Source organism: Rosa chinensis, chromosome 2 (assembly GCF_002994745.2).
Source record: "Rosa chinensis cultivar Old Blush chromosome 2, RchiOBHm-V2, whole genome shotgun sequence".
Lineage (NCBI taxonomy): Eukaryota > Viridiplantae > Streptophyta > Magnoliopsida > Rosales > Rosaceae > Rosa > Rosa chinensis.
Window position 1 is genome coordinate 52093957 of NC_037089.1, and position 21645 is coordinate 52115601.

At 38.9% G+C, this 21645-nt stretch overlaps 3 protein-coding genes across 23 annotated transcripts in view; all 3 read right to left on the bottom strand.

The window, feature by feature from the left end:
• Positions 1–335: 335 nt before the first annotated feature.
• LOC112185241 (putative disease resistance protein RGA3) overlaps positions 336–21645 on the bottom strand; it is a 53284-nt gene continuing 31974 nt past the window's right edge. Inside the window, exons 3-13 of one of the 21 annotated variants that reach the window (XM_040514605.1) lie at positions 11178–11308; positions 10094–10277; positions 9099–9332; positions 8928–9012; positions 8812–8822; positions 8304–8387; positions 7914–8166; positions 7446–7685; positions 7041–7326; positions 1541–1758; positions 421–1033 (exon numbers count right to left, since the gene is read on the bottom strand). The gene's annotated coding sequence lies outside the window, so the exon portion shown is untranslated. Of the gene's footprint in view, positions 1034–1540; positions 1759–7040; positions 7327–7445; positions 7686–7913; positions 8170–8303; positions 8388–8811; positions 9013–9098; positions 9333–10093; positions 10285–11177; positions 11309–21645 lie in introns of all 21 variants that reach the window. The other 20 variants (XM_040514602.1, XM_040514608.1, XM_040514593.1 and 17 more) reach the window with 20 other exon arrangements.
• Positions 11367–15543, bottom strand: LOC121051680 (putative disease resistance protein RGA4). The gene is made up of 2 exons (XM_040514620.1): positions 11728–15543; positions 11367–11623 (listed from the first exon to the last, which is right to left on the bottom strand). The coding sequence occupies exon 1, from the start codon at positions 13106–13108 to the stop codon at positions 11756–11758; it is 1353 nt and encodes a 450-aa protein (XP_040370554.1). The 5' UTR covers positions 13109–15543; the 3' UTR covers positions 11367–11623; positions 11728–11755.
• LOC112184494 (putative disease resistance protein RGA3) lies at positions 13437–14647 on the bottom strand. Its single transcript, XM_024322756.2, has 2 exons — positions 14420–14647; positions 13437–14375 (listed from the first exon to the last, which is right to left on the bottom strand). Exons 1-2 carry the CDS (start codon positions 14645–14647, stop codon positions 13437–13439), a joined length of 1167 nt encoding a protein of 388 aa, XP_024178524.2.

Consider the following 21645-nt stretch of genomic DNA (forward strand, 5'->3'; position numbering starts at 1 on the left):
ATTCGTCTGACTTTCATTATTATTTTGGGTTTCATCCTCATTTTGTCTGATACAATGGATTTTATTGATTTCTCATTGTTCTTTACTATATACGGCAAAACGAGTACAGACATCCTATTCCCAAATGAACTAGGAGTTTCTTATCCACCAATTTTGTATGTGAAGCAACTTATACCCTGGACATGAAAACAGATTCCGTCTAAGAGCATGTGACTCAATTGTAAGCTTCCAAACTTTTATAAAACATAATCTAAATATCTCGACGAAATTGGTTTTGCTAGAGTTTGAGTTCAGCCGAGGGTATCCATGTAACTGAGATTAGAGAACATAAAGTATATGATAATATATCTGTATAATGTGAGAATATTGCTAAAACTGATTGGAACATATACATCAAATCAGACAGGCAGAACTTCCTCCGACTAAGAAACCATTTTCGCACTACTGCAAGAATTCATTGTGTCTCAAAAGTCTTATTAATCGAAGTCCATCAGTCACATTTGGATTTGACAATCAGAAACTGTATTTCAAGCCCTTAAACTAGTATTACATAGGATCATTACTTGAGATACTGATGATAAGTTGATGATAAGCCCAAATGTATGAGAAATGACAGCAAGATCTCCACCTCACGTTTGAGAAATCTCAAACTTCTATATTTGTCCTCTTCTGCCAGACAAGCTTTCTGTGGGTACTGTTGGTGGAAATTGGTCATGTCAGCGGACTCTGCACATGGACCAGCAGCCTTGAGCTTTATATGCAAAGGACTCATTCCAAGCACCTAGCACCCCGTAGATACATCTTGTGCTGCAAGCATGCATGGCGTGGCATAACTATGAGCATGAAAATTTCACTCCATCTCTTACAGGAGGTCCAAGAGTATCATTTTCCTCCTTGTTGGGCACCCTGACCTTCCTTTTGACAAGGCAGCTAATAGCTAATGATTTGGGTCTGTCTATTCACATATCTGAATGCACACCCCTAGAAAAACCTTGCTTACTCTTCACCATTAATCATTAATCCTTCTGGAGTACTGGCATTTAATATATAAAAGAATATATCAATGATTGCTCCAATGATTCCATAAACTTCATGGCTCAGGTACATCAGTGAAAAGAAGATATATAAAAGAATATAGATTAAATTTAGAGAACAGAATACTCTATACATGAAAACAGAACACTAGCACCTATGAGCTGGTTTGAATTGTAAGCCTCCAGTCTTGCATAAGATAGAATCTGAATAGCTCCAGGAAATTGGTGGTACAAATGTTTTCATAATTAGAGTTGACCCTATGGGATATTCATGTACCAGAAAATTTAAACACAAGTACAGTAGTTTGTAACTTTGTATAATGTACAAATATTTTCTGAAAATGATTTGAACATATAAGTTGCATCAGACAAGGTTTTGTCTTGCTAACAAAGAAACAGAAAAATTCAATATGTTTCAAATGTCCCTATATATGTAACGTACAGGTATATTATCAGACCTAGATATTCTATATAACCAAGTTAATCAAACTCATTTAAGCACATACCTGTTCAGCTAGTTAGAGAACACAATGTTCAGAATGTGAGAAATCTGGGGCCATTCTGTGATTCCATGCCTCTGTTCTTGCAACTTCACTGGAGATCTGTTCCTCCCAAGATGAACAAATTCTTCACCAGTGTCTTCCATAAGAACTGTAGCACTTCCAAAACTAGTCAGAAATGACTACTGTCCATCTCTTCCACAATATTTTGGACATAAAGAAACCTAACATGAACAGAATAGAAAGATGGACAAAATAGGAGGTGCAACTATTCAGACATGTATGTAGCAAGTACTACTGAATAAAAATAAAAGTAAAAATAAAGAAATTGAAATAAATTGATAAATTTTGAAAATAATATATATAACTTAATTACTGAAAAATAACAGAAACAGATTTTCAGGAAGTGATTCTTGCTGTATTGATCTGTATATCATATATACAAAGATATAGCTTGATTCTAGGATACAAAAAGGAAAACTATTCGTGGCCTATTAATGCCTAATTATATAGAATTAATTGTGATGATACATAATGATTGTGTTGAATGTTGACAGCTATATCAAGCTAATTTTGCTCTACTTTCTAACACTCCCCCTCAAGTTGGAGAGTGGATATCTTGTACGCCCAACTTGCGAATCATAAGCATGAAGTCTTCCTTGCCAAGAGCTTTAGTCAAAACATCAGCCAATTGATTTCCAGAACTCACAAACCGTGTCTCCACTGAACCATCTTGGATCTTATCCCTGATATAGTGACAATCCATTTCTATATGTCTTGTACGTTCATGAAACACTAGATTTGCTGCTATATGTAAAGCAGCCTTATTGTCACAATAAAGCAATGCCGTTTCCTGGTGTAAAATCCCCAAGTCTTGAAGTAAATAACGTAGCCAAGTCAACTCACAACAAGCTCCTGTCATAGCACGATACTCAGCTTCAGCTGAAGAAAGAGAGACTGTTTTCTGACGTTTAGACCTCCATGAGATTAAAGAAGGTCCTAAGAACACACAATACCCTGTAGTAGACCTTCTTGTAAGTGGACACCCGGCCCAATCTGAGTCACAAAAGGCTCGTAGCCGAAGATCACTATTTGAGGAAAAGAATAAGCCTTGACCAGGAGCTGACTTGAGGTAGCGTACCACTCGCAAGGCTGCCTCCCAATGGGCTTTTCGAGGCTGATGCATAAACCTGCTTAATATATGAACAGGATATGTAATATCTGGCCTTGACACTGTGAGATAGATCAATCTTCCAACCAAACGCCTATACTTCTCTGGATCTTTGAGTAACTCAGTCTTATCTGACAGCTTTAAACCACGTTCCATGGGTGTATCGACAGGGGCAGCGCCCAATAATCCTGCATCTTTTATAATTTCTAACGCATACTTGCGCTGACAAATAAAAATTCCTCTCTTGGATGCAGAAACCTCAATGCCAAGAAAATACTTTACGCAGCCAAGATCTTTCAAACAAAATGTTTTATGCAGAAAATTCTTAACATCAGCAATACTCACAGGATCATTGCCAGTAATTAAGATGTCATCAACATATATCAATAAGACTGTAAATGACTTGCCTTGCCTTCTGGTAAAAAGAGAGTAGTCCGCTCTAGATTGCACAAAACCAGCAGATCGAATAACTTCTGAAAATCTAGAAAACCACTGCCTTGAAGCTTGTTTTAGACCATACAAGGATTTATGCAACCGACAAACCAAATGCTCCTCCCCCTGTCTCCGAAGCCCTGGCGGTGGAGACATATAAATCTCTTCATCCAGATTGCCATGGAGGAAGGCATTGTTGACATCGAGTTGAGAAAGGGACCAGCCACGGGACGCAGCCAATGCAAGTAGACAACGGACTGTAACTATTTTAGCAGTAGGAGAAAAGGTGTCCTGATAGTCAATACCTGCCATCTGCGTGAAGCCCTTGGCCACCAACCGGGCCTTGTATCGTTCAATGGAACCATCAGACTTGTGCTTGACTTTATAAACCCATCGACAACCAATGGGGAACTTCCCAGGGGGCAGCGTGGTGAGTGTCCATGTACCGTTGGCCTGCAAGGCCTCCAACTCGGCTCTCATGGCATCCTGCCATTCAGGGACAGCAGCTGCCTCAGAATAGGAATTTGGTTCATGGACGGCACTGAGCTGAGCCACAAAAGAGGAGTAGGCAGGAGAGTAACGATGATAAGAGACATAATTGGCCAATGGATAACGCGTACCTTTGGAAGGACCTGGCGGGAAGGAGGGCGATTGGTAAGTGCAAGCATTGGACTGAGGCTTGGAGAAGTCGAGATCGGCGAACCGAGCAGGTGGCGCAGCGGAGCGGGTGGAGCGACAGAGCAGTGGTGGGCCGGGAGGAGGCTGGTCGGAAAGAGCGACGGGTGGAGGTGAGGGAGGAGGAGACGGAGAAGATGGTGGGGTAGGAAGAGGAGGGACGAGCGGGGGTGGAGCAGGCGGCCTGGGTCGACGGGAATACTGGCGAAGGGTGACGGGGGGCCGGACTGGTGGAGGCGGAGGCGGAGGCGGAGGTGGCGGAAGCGGACAAGATCGTGGGTCTGGGATTGACGGAGAAGATCGCGTGGTTGGGGATGGCGGAGAAGAAGGAACTGGTGTGGGAGGCCGAACTGGTGTGGGAGGCATCTGAGAATCAAAAGCTGAGTCAAAAAAGGAGTTAGAGAGAAGTGGAATGGGGCCTGGGCCTGGGTCATGGGCCAACGAGGCAGAAGGAATAGTAGGCGGATTGGAGGCATAAGGAAACACATCTTCATGAAATCTAACATCTCGACTCGTAAAAATTTTCTTAGTCGATAAGTTAAACAATTTGAAGGCTTTTTGACCGACCGGGTAACCAATGAAAATGGAAGGTATGGCTCGAGTGTCAAATTTATGAGTAGGGTGCACATTAGTTGCATAAGCTAAGCAACCAAAAACTCGAAGATGAGAAAAAGAAGGCGGTTTGGAGTAAAGAAGGTCAAATGGAGTTTTGTAAGAAAGGATGGGCGAGGGCAAGCGATTGATTATATGGACGGCTGTGAGGACACACTCCCCCCAAAATTGTGAAGGGAGGTGAGCTTGAAATTTTAAAGCACGAGCTACCTGTAGAATATGACGATGCTTGCGCTCCACAACCCCATTTTGTTGAGGCGTGTAAACACAAGAATGTTGGAAGACAACGCCATGATCTTGAAAAAAAGAGCGAAGGGAAATAAATTCACTACCATTATCACTTCGGAAAGTTTTAATGCGAGAGTCAAATTGAGTGAGAATGTGAGCAAAAAAATGCTTTAAAAGTGGTTGTGTTTCATCTTTGTGCCTCATTAAGAAAACCCAAGTAAATCGGGTGAAATCATCCACAATTGTAAGAAAATAAAAGGCACCAGAAAGAGAAGGGTGTCGATAACGACCCCAAATATCACAATGAATCATTTCAAAAGGTCTTGTAGAAGAAATAGAACTAGAACCGAATGGTAAACGACTCTGTTTAGCCAAGGGACATACATGGCAATTATTAAATGGCTGAATGGAAAAATGCAGAAACTGTTTTGCTATGTGACTTAAACATGGAGAAGAAACATGACCCAAGCGATGATGCCAAAGGTTGGTAGCGGAAATGGCAAGGTTGCAAGATGATCTAGAAGGTTTAGTAATGGAATGTTTGGTTTGCTCCGTCGCCAGTGCCACCAAATAGTATAGCCCATCACGTTCTTTACCCAAACCAATCGTCCTCTTCGTAGCCAGATCCTGTAAAACACACCAATAAGGATAGAATGTCACTGAACAATTCAGACCTCTTGTCAAACGGCTAACCGACATTAAATCAACCTTAAACTTTGGCACAAACAGTACATCATGTAGATAATATGCGGTACTCAGAGGCATAGAACCTGTGGCTTCAATATGCATTTTTTCTCCACTAGGTAGCAAAACAGGCGGTAATGCATATTTTTTATTTTTATTCAACAATTTAGAGCACGAAGTAATATGATCTGTCGCCCCGCTATCAATAATCCAATTGCGGGAAGCAACTCTAGACAAACCTGGCTGCGTTACTGCATTTGCTTTGGAACTCGAGTCAGTATTTGGATTGGGCTTTTGGGCTTGTTGAAGAGCAGCTAAAAACTGCTGGAATTGGGCCTCAGATAAAGTAATTGCTGATCCTTTCTCCTCTTCTACGATGCTTGTCGCACGAACCTGGTGAGCAGAAGGAGAGGGCGCGACTGGTGAAGCAGTGTGCTTCTTGGGGAAATTTCCTGATCCTTGCTTTGCTTTGGGATGACCTGGAGGAAAACCAATCAAGTGAAAGCATGTTTGGACCCAATGTCCAGGATCACCACAATAGGTACAATGCGGCCTTCCCCTTCCTCGACCTGAACCAAAACGCGGGGTGAAGCCGCGTTCTGCATCCTGACCGGTCCGAAAATTCAGTCGGTCACCACGACCGCCTCTGCTGCCGATCTGGTTCGACCGGCCGCCACTTCGAACTGCCATGGCAGCAGCGCTTGAACCAGACTCCGCTGCTGCAATGAAACGTTGCTTCTCTTCTTGGGCAACGGCAGCATACGCTTGTCTGATACTTGGAAGGGGATTCATCAAGAGGATTTGACCGCGGGTTGCGCTGTAAGTCTCATTTAATCCCATCAAGAACTGCATAAGTTTCTGTTGATCTGCCTGGGCTCCTTGTGATGCTTCTGAATAGGTTGCCAATTCATCCCATAAACTCTTCAATTTCGTGTAGTATGCTGAAACTGATTGTTGTTCTTGCCTGAGTGAAGCGATGTCTCGCTGAATTTCAAATATGCGAGGTGCATTGCCTTGTGAAAAACGCTCACTTAGATCTTCCCATACCTCATGAGCTGTAGGATAGTAGATGATACTGTCAGCAATTTCAGAACTGACAGTGTTAACGATCCATGAATGGACCATGTCATTGCATCTTGACCAAGTTGCATATCCTTCAGGATCAGCTTCGGATGATGGAGCTTTGATTGAACCATTCACAAAGCCGAGTTTGTTTTTAGAATTAAGAGCCAATGTCATAGCCCTCTTCCAACCTGTGTAATTGTCTCCATTCAAAGGCTTGGAGACTAGGACCAATCCAGGGTGGTCTGAATGATGAGTGAAGAATGGATTTGAGACATCAGATTTTGAATTATCTGATTTGCTGGGATTGGATGGTGATGGTGGAACGTTATCACCAGCCATTGTGATTATGGCTTTGTGGATTTGATGTTGAGAAGACTAGAGAAGAGTCAGGATTATGCGTCCTGCTCTGATACCATGAAAAATAACAGAAACAGATTTTCAGGAAGTGATTCTTGCTGTATTGATCTGTATATCATATATACAAAGATATAGCTTGATTCTAGGATACAAAAAGGAAAACTATTCGTGGCCTATTAATGCCTAATTATATAGAATTAACTGTGATGATACATAATGATTGTGTTGAATGTTGACAGCTATATCAAGCTAATTTTGCTCTACTTTCTAACAATTACTTACCAGAAAGAAGATCAAGATGTATGAGTTGATGATAAAGTACTTAAGGGCAGTTTCACCAGCTTCTTATAGGAACCAAACTCCGTCTCTTCGTACAAACTCATTATCAATTTGGATGTTTGGGATGTGAGAAATTTTGAGCCACTCCTTGTTTCCTCTTTTTCAGCAACTTTGCCTAAGAATTGGGCAACATATAATCCTCAAATTTCGCAGAGGTGTCTTTAATTTGAGAATCAACCTCTTCGCTCCACCCAGACCCAGCTGCCATTCCTTCCAACTCTTCCCACTCCTGCAAATGACAAAGCTATATTGTTTCAAATTGAAAAAAAAAAAAAAACAGAAAAAAAGATGAGGATGAGATGAAGATGAAGATGATGATGATTCCATTATCAGTAACTCAAATCCCACCTGTCTCACAAAAGACATCTTCAAATATTGCACCGAGTCAAAGGATAACGCCATGTTCCCCATAACCAAAAGTGGCAAGACCTTACAGATACCCCCCACATGAGAACTCAAGCCTTTTCAAATTATTCAGAGACAATGGGGCATCAATTTGGTGGCATTGTATTTTCAAATTCAACGTTTGGATATGGTAGTAGGCATTCAGTATTTCTTTGAGGATCATCTCTCCTCTTCTGAGTTGTCCTTAATATGTACGCCAAAACAGAAATTTAGTATACTTTCAGAATTGCCCTAAATGTAATAGTGAGTAGGAGATATAGCTTAGCAGACCTAGGCCCTTATATAAAATTAAGTGAAGCAACTCATTCAAGCACATAGCAACTACTCAGACCACTCATCGAAAACAGAATATTACTGAAGTATTAAGCATATATAATTTCAAGAGGAGGATAGAACAGATGTCAAATATACCTCTTCAGGAGTTGGAGCATTATTATGAAAAATAGAAGTGACTGATGAAGAAGAGGAATGATGATATCATGGAGAATGATAGACTGGATGATAATATGAATATCCCCAGTACATTAAACAGAGTTGCACAAAGTCTTCAATATGCCATACTATACAGAGTTCAGCATGACACAAAAATCTTGAACGTGAAATCAAATGAGACTTTTGGATTATTTCTGCTGTTCCACTATTTCAATTCGGTGAAAACCGTCAGCTGCTGATATAAGAAGATTAGCAAGCAAATGTATTAGTCATTCATAATAGATTGTAGTGTAGCAAAAAGAACAGCCTTTTTGCAAATTCAATCCCATGTAACCAAATTTCATAGGTTTACTTAATTGATACACTAACATGATGATATAGAGTTTTTTCCTCGCCATGATATAGAGTGTATTGAGTATATCTTTGAGGATCATCTGCTCTTCTGAGTCTTCTCTACAATGTATGGAAAAACAGAGATTCAGTATTCTTTCACATTCCCCCTAAATGTAATAGGGAGTAGGAAATTTAGCTAAGTGGACCTACCGTTATATAAAATTAAAATTAAGTGAAGCAAACTCATTCAAGCACATAGCAACTACTCAGACCACTCGTTGTAGACAGAATACCACTAAAGTACTTAGCATATCTGTGTGTGTGTGTGTGTGTGTGTGTGTGTGACTCATTCAAGCACATAGCAACTACTCAGACCACTCGTTGTAGACAGAATACCACTAAAGTACTTAGCATATCTGTGTGTGTGTGTGTGTGACTCGTTGTAGACAGAATACCACTAAAGTACTTAGCATATCTGTGTGTGTGTGTGTGTGTGTGTGTGTGTGTGACTCCAAGAGGAGGACTGAATAAATGTCAAATATACCTCTTCAGAAGCTGGAGTATTACGAACAATAGAAGTGATTGATGAATTGAGTCAAAGTTTCTTAATTAAGGGTGTCAAATCCTAAACATAATGAAACTGAGTGACAAGAAAGAGACCCCAATTTGGCCTACAGCAAAGAGGTCACATCCAATGAGATTCCAGCCTTCCACCTTTCCAATATTCCATGAAAATCTGGAGCCGCTGAGATAAGAAAATCAGATATCAAATCTAACATAGAAAAAGATTCAGTTCAACTGCAAAATGACAGTTGAAACAAACTAATTTACCTTTTAAGGAGCTGCGGTATAAAAAAGAAGAGGAGTGATGATATCCTGGAGGATGATATGACTGGGTGAGAATATGAAATTCCCAAACACATTAAACGTAGTTGCACAAAGTCTTCAATCTGCCATACTATACAGAGGTCAGCATGACACGAAAGTCTTGAACGAGAACTCAAATGAGACTTTTGGATCATTTCTGCAGTTCCAGTGTTTCATTGCAATCAATTTCTTCTGCGCCTAATACAATAAGTTTAGCAAGAAAATGTATTAGTCATTCATAATTGATTGGAGTGTAGTGAGAAGATTAGCCTTTTTGCAATTCAATCCATGTAACTAAATTTCATATACTAAGTGATGATAACTTACTCAGCTATCAATTTTAGCCCTGGCCTTGATATACAGTTTGTTTGATCATTGGCCTTACCCAATGCAAAATGAGTTCTAAGGCTAAATTTTGAAGGTGCCTTCCTAACTTAGTAATGAGTAAAAACTGAGACTAGGAGATATAGATTGGGTGAGAGCATCAATTTAAGATCTATCAATCTATTGAGTTTTGAATAGAGAAAACAGAACATAAAAACAAGCATAAATAAATATTAATTAGCATTTGAAAGTAGAGGCTGAGATTACAAGAGCAGCCAAGATGAGAAATGTCGGGCTTTGTTACTAAATTTAAATTAGAGCAGAGCAAGGGCAAATTTACATTATGGACTAAATTGGTGAATCTTTTTACTACTGCAAAACTAAAGCTGTAAGCTTCTTCAGGTTTTGTTATTTTCCTTTTCATTTAGGCCTTCCTAAAGCTAGAGACTCAATGCAGTTGCCTTGGTTGGCTTGGCCAAGGGACTGCTCTGGTTTGATCTCAAGCTAGAGTTAGATCATCATCATCTTTGGACAGTCAAAAGAGAGACTTAATAATCAAATTCTGCCTGCAGTGGATCAATTTTGATAATTGGAAATTAACAGATAAAAGAAGAAAGAAAATGATTGGTACGTACCCAAGAAATCAGATGGAAGATCAAATCCAAACCTCCATCTTTTTGTACAATTTTGCGATCAATTTTGATGTTTGGGATGTGAGAAATCTTGGACTAGTCCGGGCCTTGCCTGTCTTTGCAACTTTGAGACAGAATTGGTTTCACCTCCAACCAAACCCAAATGTATGAGAAATGAGAGCAACATCTGAAACCTCACATTTCAGAAATGTCAACCTTCTATATATGTCCCAGAGTGCCCGCCAAACTCAACTCCTATATACCTCTTTTGTTTTCATGTCAAAACATAACTGCAGTGATTCAACAGACACGAAGTTCCCCAAAAGAGGCACAAATTCACATAAACTGCACTCGTCATCCCTCAGCCTTCTGAAATTATTTGAAGATATCTGTCATCTATTGCACAGTGTGCATGGTGCAACTGTAGTTACTGATGTTTGGATTTGAGTGCAAAGGGTTCTGTATTTGTTGATCTTCTCTTGTTGAGTACCACAAACTTGGTCCCAAATCAAGTTTCTTCACATTTACCAATATTGCTTGCTTGAAGTCTTCCAGCTTATAATTATTTATGATACTTTAAGTCAAATAGCTTCCCCATGGTCATGGTAATTTATCAACCATTTTCAACATTCCTGGATACATTCCATAAACTTCTTAGGTCAGCAACATCATTCAACATAAAAGAATATAGAATTAATTTCAAGACCAGAAATCTCTATACACGAAAACAGAACACTATGCATCTAAGAGCTGGTTTGAATCGTAAGTTTCCATCCTTGTATAAGACAGAATCTGAATAGCTCCAGGAAATCGGTGGTACAAATGTTTTCTTAATTAGAGTTGACCCTAGGGGATATTCATGTACCAGAGAAAATAAAGACAAGTACAGTAGTTTGTATAATGTACAAATATTTTCTGAAAATGTTTTAAACATATAAGTTGCATCAGACAAGGTTTTGTCTGTCTAACAAACAAACAGAAGAATTCAATATGTTTTCAAATGTCCCCATATTTGTAACGTACACGTATATTATCAGACCAAACCATTCTATAGAAGTAAGTGAATCAAACTCATTTAAGCACATACCTGTTCAGCTAGTTAGAGAACACCGTATGTTTAAAATGTGCGAAATCTGATTCCATGCCTCTGTTCTTGCAACCTCAGTGAAGGTCTGTTCCTCCCAAGATGAACAAATTCTTCACCAGTGTCTTCCACAACTGTAGCCAAAAGTAGTCAGAAACGTCTGTAGTCCATCTCCTCCACATATTAAGGAGTTGGAGTATAATGAACAATAGAAGTTCAAATTTACATTGTACGTGGATTAAATTGGTGAATCCTTTTTTCCCTTCTATTGCTTGGTTGATGAAGAAACAGGAAATTGTCAGGTTTTGTAAAACTGAAGCAGTAAGCTTCTTCAGATCCACATATACGTTAAGTTGTAAACTTTATCTCCTATTGTCATTTTCATTTAGGCCTTCCTAAAGCTGGAGACCAAGGGACTGCTCTAGTTTCGTCTCAAGCCAAAAGAGAGACTTAATAATCAAAATGCAGAGGATATCAAGTTATGCGTGCAGTAGATCATTTTCAAAATTGGAAATTAACAGGAAAAAAAATGATTGGTGAACTAATTACGTACCAAGGAATTGGATGGATGACGTTGTTGATCAATCCTCTTGTTCGATCCAAACTCCATCATTTTGTACAGTTTTGTGCTCAATTTGGATGTTTGGGATGTGAGAAATCTTGGACCACTCCGGGCCTTGCCTTTCTTTGCAACTTTGGGAGAGAATGTCACACCAGGTGATGATCAAATTCTGAAGCAGCAGCGTCTTCCTTGGAAGGAAGTCTGGCAGTGTCTTCAGCTTCGCGCACCATTTAAAGGATAAAGTAGAAAGGCGTGGCATGAAACAAGTTGGTGACGATGAAGTAGCATCATTCTCATCATGATGATCCCATTCTTCCCACTCCGACATCAAATAGAACTCGAGTTGTTTCAGATTGGGGAACAATATAACTTGATGATCAAGTGAGTACTCAAATCCAACCTTTTTCACTCCAAACATGCCTTCAAATCTGAGTGTCTCAAGGGACCCCAAGTAGGCCAAAACCGAAAGAGGCACATACTTACAAACATCGCACATATAGAAGCTCAGGCTTTTCAAGTTAATTAAAGAGGAGGTCCAATTGGGGTAGTACAGGGTGCTGCCATCGTAACCTTCAATCTGTAAGGATTCAAGATTTGAATTTGGCTGTAAGGCATTCAATACTGCTTCCTGGATGCTACTCTGGTCCCTCTCCCCCCTGTAGAACCACAGTCTCAAATGAAGAAGGTGTTTCTTGTTCACCAATTTGGCTTTCTCCGCATCACTCGCAGCACTATCTTTCAATGCGATCGTAAGCTTCCCCTGAAGCTCGTCCATGTCTCTCAAATCACTTAACCTCAATCCTTCGCCTTCACCTTCAATTACAACAGACTCCAGATCTAGCGTCCGTAGACTTTTCAACCTCGCAATTGATTTGGGCAACTTCAGCTGTATCAACTTCGACGGAATCATAGCATGAAGATGCTGCAAGCTGGTCAACTTTCCCAACTCCTTGCACTCATCAACTCGCAAGGTTTGCAAATTGACTAAATTACACAAACTATCAGGTAATCTCTTCAGCCTCCTCCAATTATAGGATAAATCCAAATACCTCAAGTGCAACAACACGCCAACCTCGTCCGGAACCTCTTCGATATTGTTGTAACTCAAATTCAACGTCCTCACGCATTTTAATTGTAAAATCAACTCCCGGCTGAGACTTGTAATTTCACAATTAAATGTTGTAATGGTCCGCAGACGTTGGCAATGGTCAAAAGAAAGGGTAAAAGGTCCTTCGGGTGCAAACACTACAGTCAAATGACCAAGCTTATTGTTTGCTGGTAATTCTACTCTCTCCTCCCCATCTTTGACCTCAATAATTAAATATTCATTCTTGGTTAAATATTGAAGAAAGTCATGCGCAATATCATGCATTTGGCACTGTTTAATATCTCCAAATTCATCTTCCTCGAAATTCTAGAAGAAAGATCGCATTACCAAGTTATCGAAATATGATTCTCCAATGTCTATCATTGTTTTTTCTTTGTTCCCAACTGAACCAAGAAGACCTTGTGACATCCACAACTTGATCAAAACTTTTTTGTCAATTATATGGTCTTTTGGAAAAATAACACAATATAAAAGACAACGTTTGATTATTGGAGTTAAATCATAGTAACTTAGTAATAGCGGTTGAAAAACTTGTTGCTCCACTTTGTCTAACCCCCATATCTTACTACTCAAAACATCTTGCCATTCTTTTTTAGTTTTCTTGGAGCGCATCACCTAAAACCTTTGCAAGAAGAGGCAAACCGTTACACCGTTTTACAATGTCTTTACCCAAAGATTCTAACACTTTAGACTCATCTCTTTCCCTCTCGGCCAAAGCAATGTGATAGAATATTGACCAACAACATTGTTCACTCAACTTCTCCAAATGGATCATATCCACAGAGGTTACTCCCATCATCATAGCAACTTCCTCTTTCCGTGTGGTCACCAATATTCTACTACCTACAAGACCACTTTGTAAAGATAGCTTTAATTGTTCCCACTTTCTGTCATCATCAGTCCAAACATCATCTAGCACGAGGAGAAACTTCTGGCCTTTAATATTTCTTTGTATACATTTCAATAAAGGTTGCAAATCATTTGAATTTGGAGCATCATCTTTATTGAGATCTGCAATAATAGCTTTGGCAATTTTGATCTCACTAAAGGGGTCTGAAACACAAACCCATATCCTTTTTGTGAAATTTAACTTCACCTTTTCATTATTGTAGACTATCTGGGCAAGAGAAGTTTTTCCCATACCCCCCATCCCTACTATAGGGATAATTAAAGGGTTCCTCTCTTCTTGACTACTCTCGCCGACCAACTTACCCACAACTAGTTCAGTTTCATCTTCCCTCCCAAATGTCTTGGAGAGATCGATCAAAGATGAAGTCTCAATCCTCTCAAGTTGTTCAAAGACCCTTTCAGTGTTTAGAAAGTTATAGCTTTGTCTTTCTCTAGCAATCTCATTCAACCTATCACTCAGATATTGTATTCTACGAGCAATGTCACGGCAGTGGATCACTCGACTCACTTGGCCAAAACAAAAACAGTTGGAGGGTACGAAGAAACATACCTTCTTCTTGGTAACAGCAGCAGCAGCAGTACTAGTACTACCTTCACCACCTTGTTGGTGATGAACAACTTGCTGTATAAGAATCTCAGTAGTCCACTCATCAAGCACATAGTCACCATCTCGTACGACACATCTTTGAGCTTCTCCAGCCAGTCTCTGACGATGGCTTCCTTGACTTGCCTCTTCTCTGCATCCTCGAGCACGGCCTGAATAGCTTTCAGATTGCTGGTGATCTTGGCAACTTCTTTCTTGACCCCCACAACCAGTCTCACCTCTTTCTCTATTTGTTGATAGGTTATTGAAGCCAGTTGTTCCAGTAGCACGGAAACGAAAGCATCAGCCATTGTTGACGGGCGTTGGAATTAATTGATGGAAGCTCGGAAAAGAGAAGAGAGGTCGATCAAAGTAGCTGAGAGTAACAAGCTGTGTCCATACATATATGATGTTCAACTGTACATACCATTATTTGGTGATCAGGTGATTCAGGTCCCCCGACATCCACATGTGATGATGGTCCCAAGGGCCTGCCAGACTTGACTTTGTACGTACCATTGTTTAGTGATTAGCTCCACCGACATCCATACATATATCATGTATATTGTACAACCATTATTTGGTCATTTTGGTGAATGGGTCGACCGACATCCACATGTGATGATAGGCCTAGGGTGTGTTTGGTATGGCTGTGCTTTTCAGAAAAGCTGGCTACTGCTTATTTCTGAGAAAAAGTAGCTGAAAAGCAAAGCAGCTGAGTGTTTGGTAAACTGGCTTTTTTTAAGTGCTGTCAATGGCAAAAAGCAGTGGCAAAGTGTTTGGTAAACTCAAACTGGCTTGTGCTTTTTGTTTGTGGAATGACCAAATTGGACATAAGAGATTATTTTGCCTTGATTGTTTGATAATACAATGTTGATCAAATGCTTTTTTTTTTAAAGAAGAAGTCAGCCCTTTATTGCAATAGAAAATCAATCAAACCATACAAAGTTCCGCTGCAACTGCAGCTGAAAGAAAAGGAGGAGTAGAAAAATAAAAACAATCTTGCTGCAAAGAGCAAGCATAAGCTGCTAACTGATGGGCTACACCATTGCCCAGGCGGCCTACATGAGTGACGCGCTAAAAGCAGCACGCAATTTAACCCTGTAAGTCATCGTTAGTATATAGTAAATAGGGATCGTTCTAGCCGGGGATTGAGGGTACACCTGTAATTGTGTAAACAAATAAAGAAATTAAACAATAAAGTATTATTTACAAAAATAAAATAAAGAAAAGAAATATATACAAATAACTAAACAAAAGGGGGGTTTAAGAATTATGGTTTCGAAAATTAAACTAAATAAAATAAAGAGAATGTAAAAACACATTTACAAGGGTGGAACGTAAGGAACAAAGATCAAAACTACATCCATATGCAAGAAATCCGGTCACAATTCTAATAGTTGGTTATCTATGAGACGAGAATATATCAACCAAGAAACAAAGATCAAAGCAACCAATGTCCCTTATTTTACTTCCCTTTACACAATTGATCAAGCAAAGCACCTAACCAATATATTTTGAAAACAGGTTTCACACAATCAAAGCAACCATGCAAACTCAAGTTTCAAATCATTAAGAGCAAGTGAAAGTTTAGTCAATAATTGTATTAATCCTAGTACACAAAGCATGTCTATTCAATAACACAAACCAATTGATTTCGACTTTTGTCCAAAGCCTTTACTACTTATTCGAATTAGGGTCACAAAGCATGAACCTAATTACTAGCTCCAATTATATGCAATCATTCTAAGTTGCGCACCAAAGAACAAAAACATATAAAAGTTTTCCATAAAACAAAATCAATTGATCAATCTCACATAAGTAACATATAAATCAACATATAGAAATCACAACTTTATTTCAAAACATATAAACGGGCTTTAAACTTTGCCCTTAACATTATTTGTTAACTAGAATTCATAGTTCTACAAATCGAAGCAAAGAAAACTAGAGAATGGACAGAAAATGGAGAGGAGATGGAGAGACAAAGAAGATGAAATGGGTGAAGGAAGAGATGTGTATATATTCTTTGTCACCCTCCTCTATTTATTTATAGCCATGGAATAGAAATCTTCGACCAATAGGAATCCTCCACAAGCAATTCTAACTCAATTTGATTTAGAACTCCCAAAATATCTCTTTTAGGTTGTAGAAACCAAATTGAGTTAGAACTTCTTTGACAAAACAGATTTCCGGCAGACTTGACCTCAGTGCACTAAAATAGTCATAACTTCTTCTAGAAAATAGATATCGACGAGCTGTAAAAAGTTATGGAAACTAGACATCCGTAGCTTTCCAACCATATAAAGATCATAATTTTCTGAGCTCTGATCGATTTGTGACACTCTGTTGAAGTTGACTGATCTGCACTGGCAGTTTTCCGAATCTATAATGGATTTGATTTTTAAAGCACAATTTGTGTTCAATTCGGTAATGATCTTCTTCAGACTTCTTAGATGCTTCCACATGTCTTCCACAGGTCTCCTAGTATGAGTAGATCTCCATTTTATCTGTAAAAACACTAACTAAGTTAAATTGATCAAGATAAAGGAAATAACTTAGTAAAATATAGGGTTTAAACATTATAAACGTCACATTTTATGCTCCTATCAAATTCCCCCACACTTAACTTTTGCTAGTCCCTTAGCAAAATCAAAAACTAACCAACCAAAAAGACTAAGACACAAAACAAAGAAACCAACGAAAAATTGACCAAGTATGGAAACAAAAACACAAAGACTCAAAGAAACCAAAAACGTAAAACACAAAGCAAAACACAAAGAAGAAAAACGTCACACATAAAAGACTAAAAGAAACTAAATTCAAAGACAAAGATCAAGATGTTGACATCACAAAGACCTCTATTGCCCTTTAACATATTGTCTCAGAAATCTCATACTTTCAAGTCACCAAGATTAGCACTTAACCATGAATCACATCATCAAGATATTCAAGAGCTAATTACAAAATATAATCCACATATAAGCATGTAAGACTTGGGAGTAAACAATGGTGGTGGGTGGAGCTTAACATATTTCAAACAAGTCATGATTCAAACCTCACATGGATATATCACTCTTTCTTCTCTCAGATTCAAGGCTCATGCTTAAAAGTTTATAATCACTCAATTATATGTGAGAGAAAATATTTTGAGGCAATCAAATAGCTCACATATATAAGAAATGAAAAGCACTTTGTGAATATAATTTTTCAAGATCTCATGAAAGATATCAACTACATGCACGAATGAACCCAAGCCATAGGTTCAACTCTTATAACTCATCTCCACAGATCAAAGGCTGTCCCATTTTAAGGATCAAAAAGGTTTTTATGAAGGGTTGTAATGGGGCCAAGGCTTAAGGTTTAAAGAAACAAAGGGATAGGAAAATCACAAAGTATCCTAAAAACCTAGTAGAGCACTTATTAATGTAGAGAGACTAAATTTCGAATCCACCATGCAAACATGACGTCATGTATCCTCCAATGCTTTATAAAATGGCCAAGTGACATCATGTTGGGCCTATGCTTCATTCTAACATTCTCTTGAACAAGTGTGAATTGGACAAAGACCAAATTTCTCAACAATGGGCCTTCACTTTAAAACAAACTCCTGATCCACTAAGTATAGGGGACTAAAATTCATAAACAATAACACAACTTTTTTTATTTTATTTTGCCGTAATATTCTTTTCTTTTCTTTTTTTTTTCTTTCGATTTCATATTTTTTTTTTTCGGCAAATACATACAAACATTACATATGGACAAGTCTACCCCCACACTTGAACTTCTTCATGTCTTCAAAAGTTTTCCTTGACACCAAAACTCCAAGCAAAGTCTCAAAAATATGCTCTACTAAATCTTTAGAACAAAGGGTAAAGATATAACTATACTAAGGTTAAGGGTTAAGGGATTTTTGAGGGTGATGAAATAAAAAGGCTCAAAGTAGGCTCAAAATGGTTAAACTAGAGGAGTCCCATGACGGGCACAAATAGGGACACAGACTATATTTGGTTATGGTGGTAAAAATCCTAAGTGCCTTTAATCCTTTCCGAAATCAGGGACAGGTATTGATAAAAGTTTCAACAAGCATAAAAGTGAATTCTAGCATTCTCTAGTCCATCAAACTTAATCTATGGCATGTAATCAATCAAGATGAAAGAATAATGAGATCAACAAAATCATCGCCAAGAAAATAAGAGTATAATTCATTTTTTTCATTAATCACTCAACAAAGAGAGGGCACATGGCTCAAATTCTCACAAGGGTTATTATGAATCATAACTTATCATCCATATGTTCATATTCTGTACCAAAGTTACGCATGCACCATATCTACTACACATTCGTATGCTTTTCATAAATCATAATTAACCAAAGAATATCATCAAATATTATCCCAATCTTGTGATCCTCTTTTAGCCTTAATTTCAGAGATATAAGCTCATCCTAGACAGTTAAAAGGGCATCCTAAGACTCAAAGAAAAACAAAAATAATTTTTTTTTTTTATATATTTTTCATTTTTCATTTTTTTTTCATTAATTTCAACACTTAGGTACGGGAACATGGAGTCTCGATGTGCAATGGGACTGAAACAGCTACCCTTTTTCAAGCCTATGTTTAATCCAATATACCTTAGTGTATCACAACTAAAAACACAATAATTTTTTTTTTTTTTTTATAAAATAAAAACACAATAAAGCAATAATCCTTCCCCCATACTTAATTCATGCATTGTCCTCAATGTATAAACAAATATAAAGCATGCAAAGCATAAATCAAGCATAGAAAAGAAATTTAACACAACGAAACCTAAAACAACTTAAAATTCATGAAAATAAAATAGAAGGAAGAGTTCAAGAAAGCAAATCTGCGTTTGATGGCTCCTCCACAGCTACAGTTGAAATGGGTTGCCTCCCATGCAGCGCTTAATGTTTAAAGTCTTTCAGCCTAGACTTGTACCTCCATTTACTCCTTTGGAGGAGCGGTATGCGGGAGGGTAGCAGCTCTCTTGCTGGTTTCAGCCTCCGGAGGAGGGTCTTCATGGTGTGATGCAGTAGCGTCCTTGCGAAGAAACCCAGGAGGATATTCCTGCAAGTTATTGACTTCCTGAGCAAGCTTGTTTATTGCAGTGTGACAACGGATCAAAGAGCAGTTCATCTCAGAGATGTAATCGATCATGCAATTGACTCTCCAATCTGTCACCATAATACCATCGCGGAGAGAGGAACGCAAATCATCAATCGAATCCGACAAGCTTTCCAGGGTGACCATAGGCCGAGGAGCACGAGCAGCTGGTGAGGAAGAAGACTCTCCGGGATGCAGTCTGGGAGAGCGACGAGGCAGAGGAGGGGGACTGCGGGTACGCTCACGGATAGGACGATGGTCCCATGGATGAGTAAGCCCAGCTCTAGTGGCCGCTTGACGACCTTCTTCCTCCAAAGAGAGAACACGGCGTTGATTGACGTCCCTGCGAGGGGTAACCTTGGTTCGAGCCATGAGGAAGTAGAAGGAATTTGAAACTGCACGCTTAGACAAACCTTAGTAAAATCTGGAGGAGACAAAAAAGGATGTATATGTAAAGCACAAAATAGGGTAGAAATCTCAACAGGCACACGGTTTTAACAAAGCTTCTCCGGGAAGGAGAAGAGTTATGACAGTTCACGGCCCAAGAAACTCCCCCACGTGTAAATATTCCTTTCTTTTCCTGGATTTATGGCATGCTTTCGGCTATAGCTTGTCTGTCACGGATCCTCGAGATTCGTTTGATTCCCCCACGCGTCCTTTCTTTTCCTTGATTCACGGCAATTAAACCTGCTTTCGGCTGTAGCTTGTCTGTCACAGCTCCTTGAGATCAGTTTGGTTCCCCCACGTGTCCTTCACGAGCCAACAGCTTTTCCGTGTTTTCGGGTGACTTTAATCCAACGCGTAGATTTAATCTCAGAGATCGTCGATCCAACGGTGGAGATCTGCTCACTCGTTCTATAAATAGGTGCATTCTGAGCGACTGTTCACTCCAAAAGAAAATTCTTCCGAGTTCCAACCTTTCTCTCTCAACCCTTCAGCCTTTCTTTCGAAACTCAAATCCTTTCTTCATCAACATGGAACCACGAACTCTGCAACTAATGGAGTTACAAACCCAGCAACAAATGGAATTACAAGCCCAGCAACCAACCGAGGAGGGAGGAAGCATCCAAGCAGCCGGGAGTAGTAACCGGTGGGCTCCCACACCGCCTCAACTAAGAATCCTCAAGGGCCTTTACTATGATAAGGGTTTTAAGTACCCAACTCCAGAGCAGATTCAAGAGATCTGCCTTCATCTGAAACAGTATGGGCAGATCGAGGACAAAAACGTCTTCTTTTGGTTCCAGAACCTCAAGGCTCGTGAGAGGCAGAAGTTGAAGGAATTTCGGAACGTTCCGGTTGGTGGATCTCTCGATCTCAATTTTGGTTCCACTGGTTCTACTAGTAATGACAGATCCACTGACAGATCCATTGATCTAAACTTTGGGTCACGTGTCGGCTATGGTGCTGATGGATCGATCATGGAACAACGAGGAGAATATCACCAGGAGATTGAAACCCTTCCACTATTCCCCATGCATGGTGAGGACATCTTGGGCAACATGAAGACTACTTCCGAGGGAGGTGGCGGTTATGGCGGTGGCTCTCACATTTCCCTTGAGCTCAGTCTCAACTCCTACAGAGATGCAGACATGGCTTAGTATTATTATTATTATTATTATTATTATTATATATTTTTTTTTAAATTTTTTTTTTTTTTTTTTTTTTTTGTAAATAGGTGAATTTAATAAGACTGAATGAATGCAAATTTTTTTTTTTAATATTTTTTTTTATATTTTTTTTATTTTTTATATAAAGGACTCAAAAATAAAAGACAAATATATATATAGGACTCAAAATGAAAGACAAAAATATAAATCTCTTCCCCCACACTTAAATATTGCATTTTCCTCAATGTAATCAATTAAAAGCATGCAATGAAATAAGTAAGCATAGATAGAAGTCATTTACGAAAACAAATCCTAAAATAAAAACAAAAGAGAAAAATTGAAAAATAAAAAGAAATAGGGAAAGAGAAAGCAAATCTGATTTGCATGGGTTGCCTCCCAAGTAGCGCTTGTATTTTACGTCTTGCAGCCAGACGGTACCTACATTAAATAAAGTTAGTAACTATAATTAACAAAGAAATACAAAATAAAAACAAGTATAACTATTAATTACAAACTACAAGTATTAACAAGTATATTGTACATAAGACACAAGTTAAGTACTCAAGTGAGTAAAAAA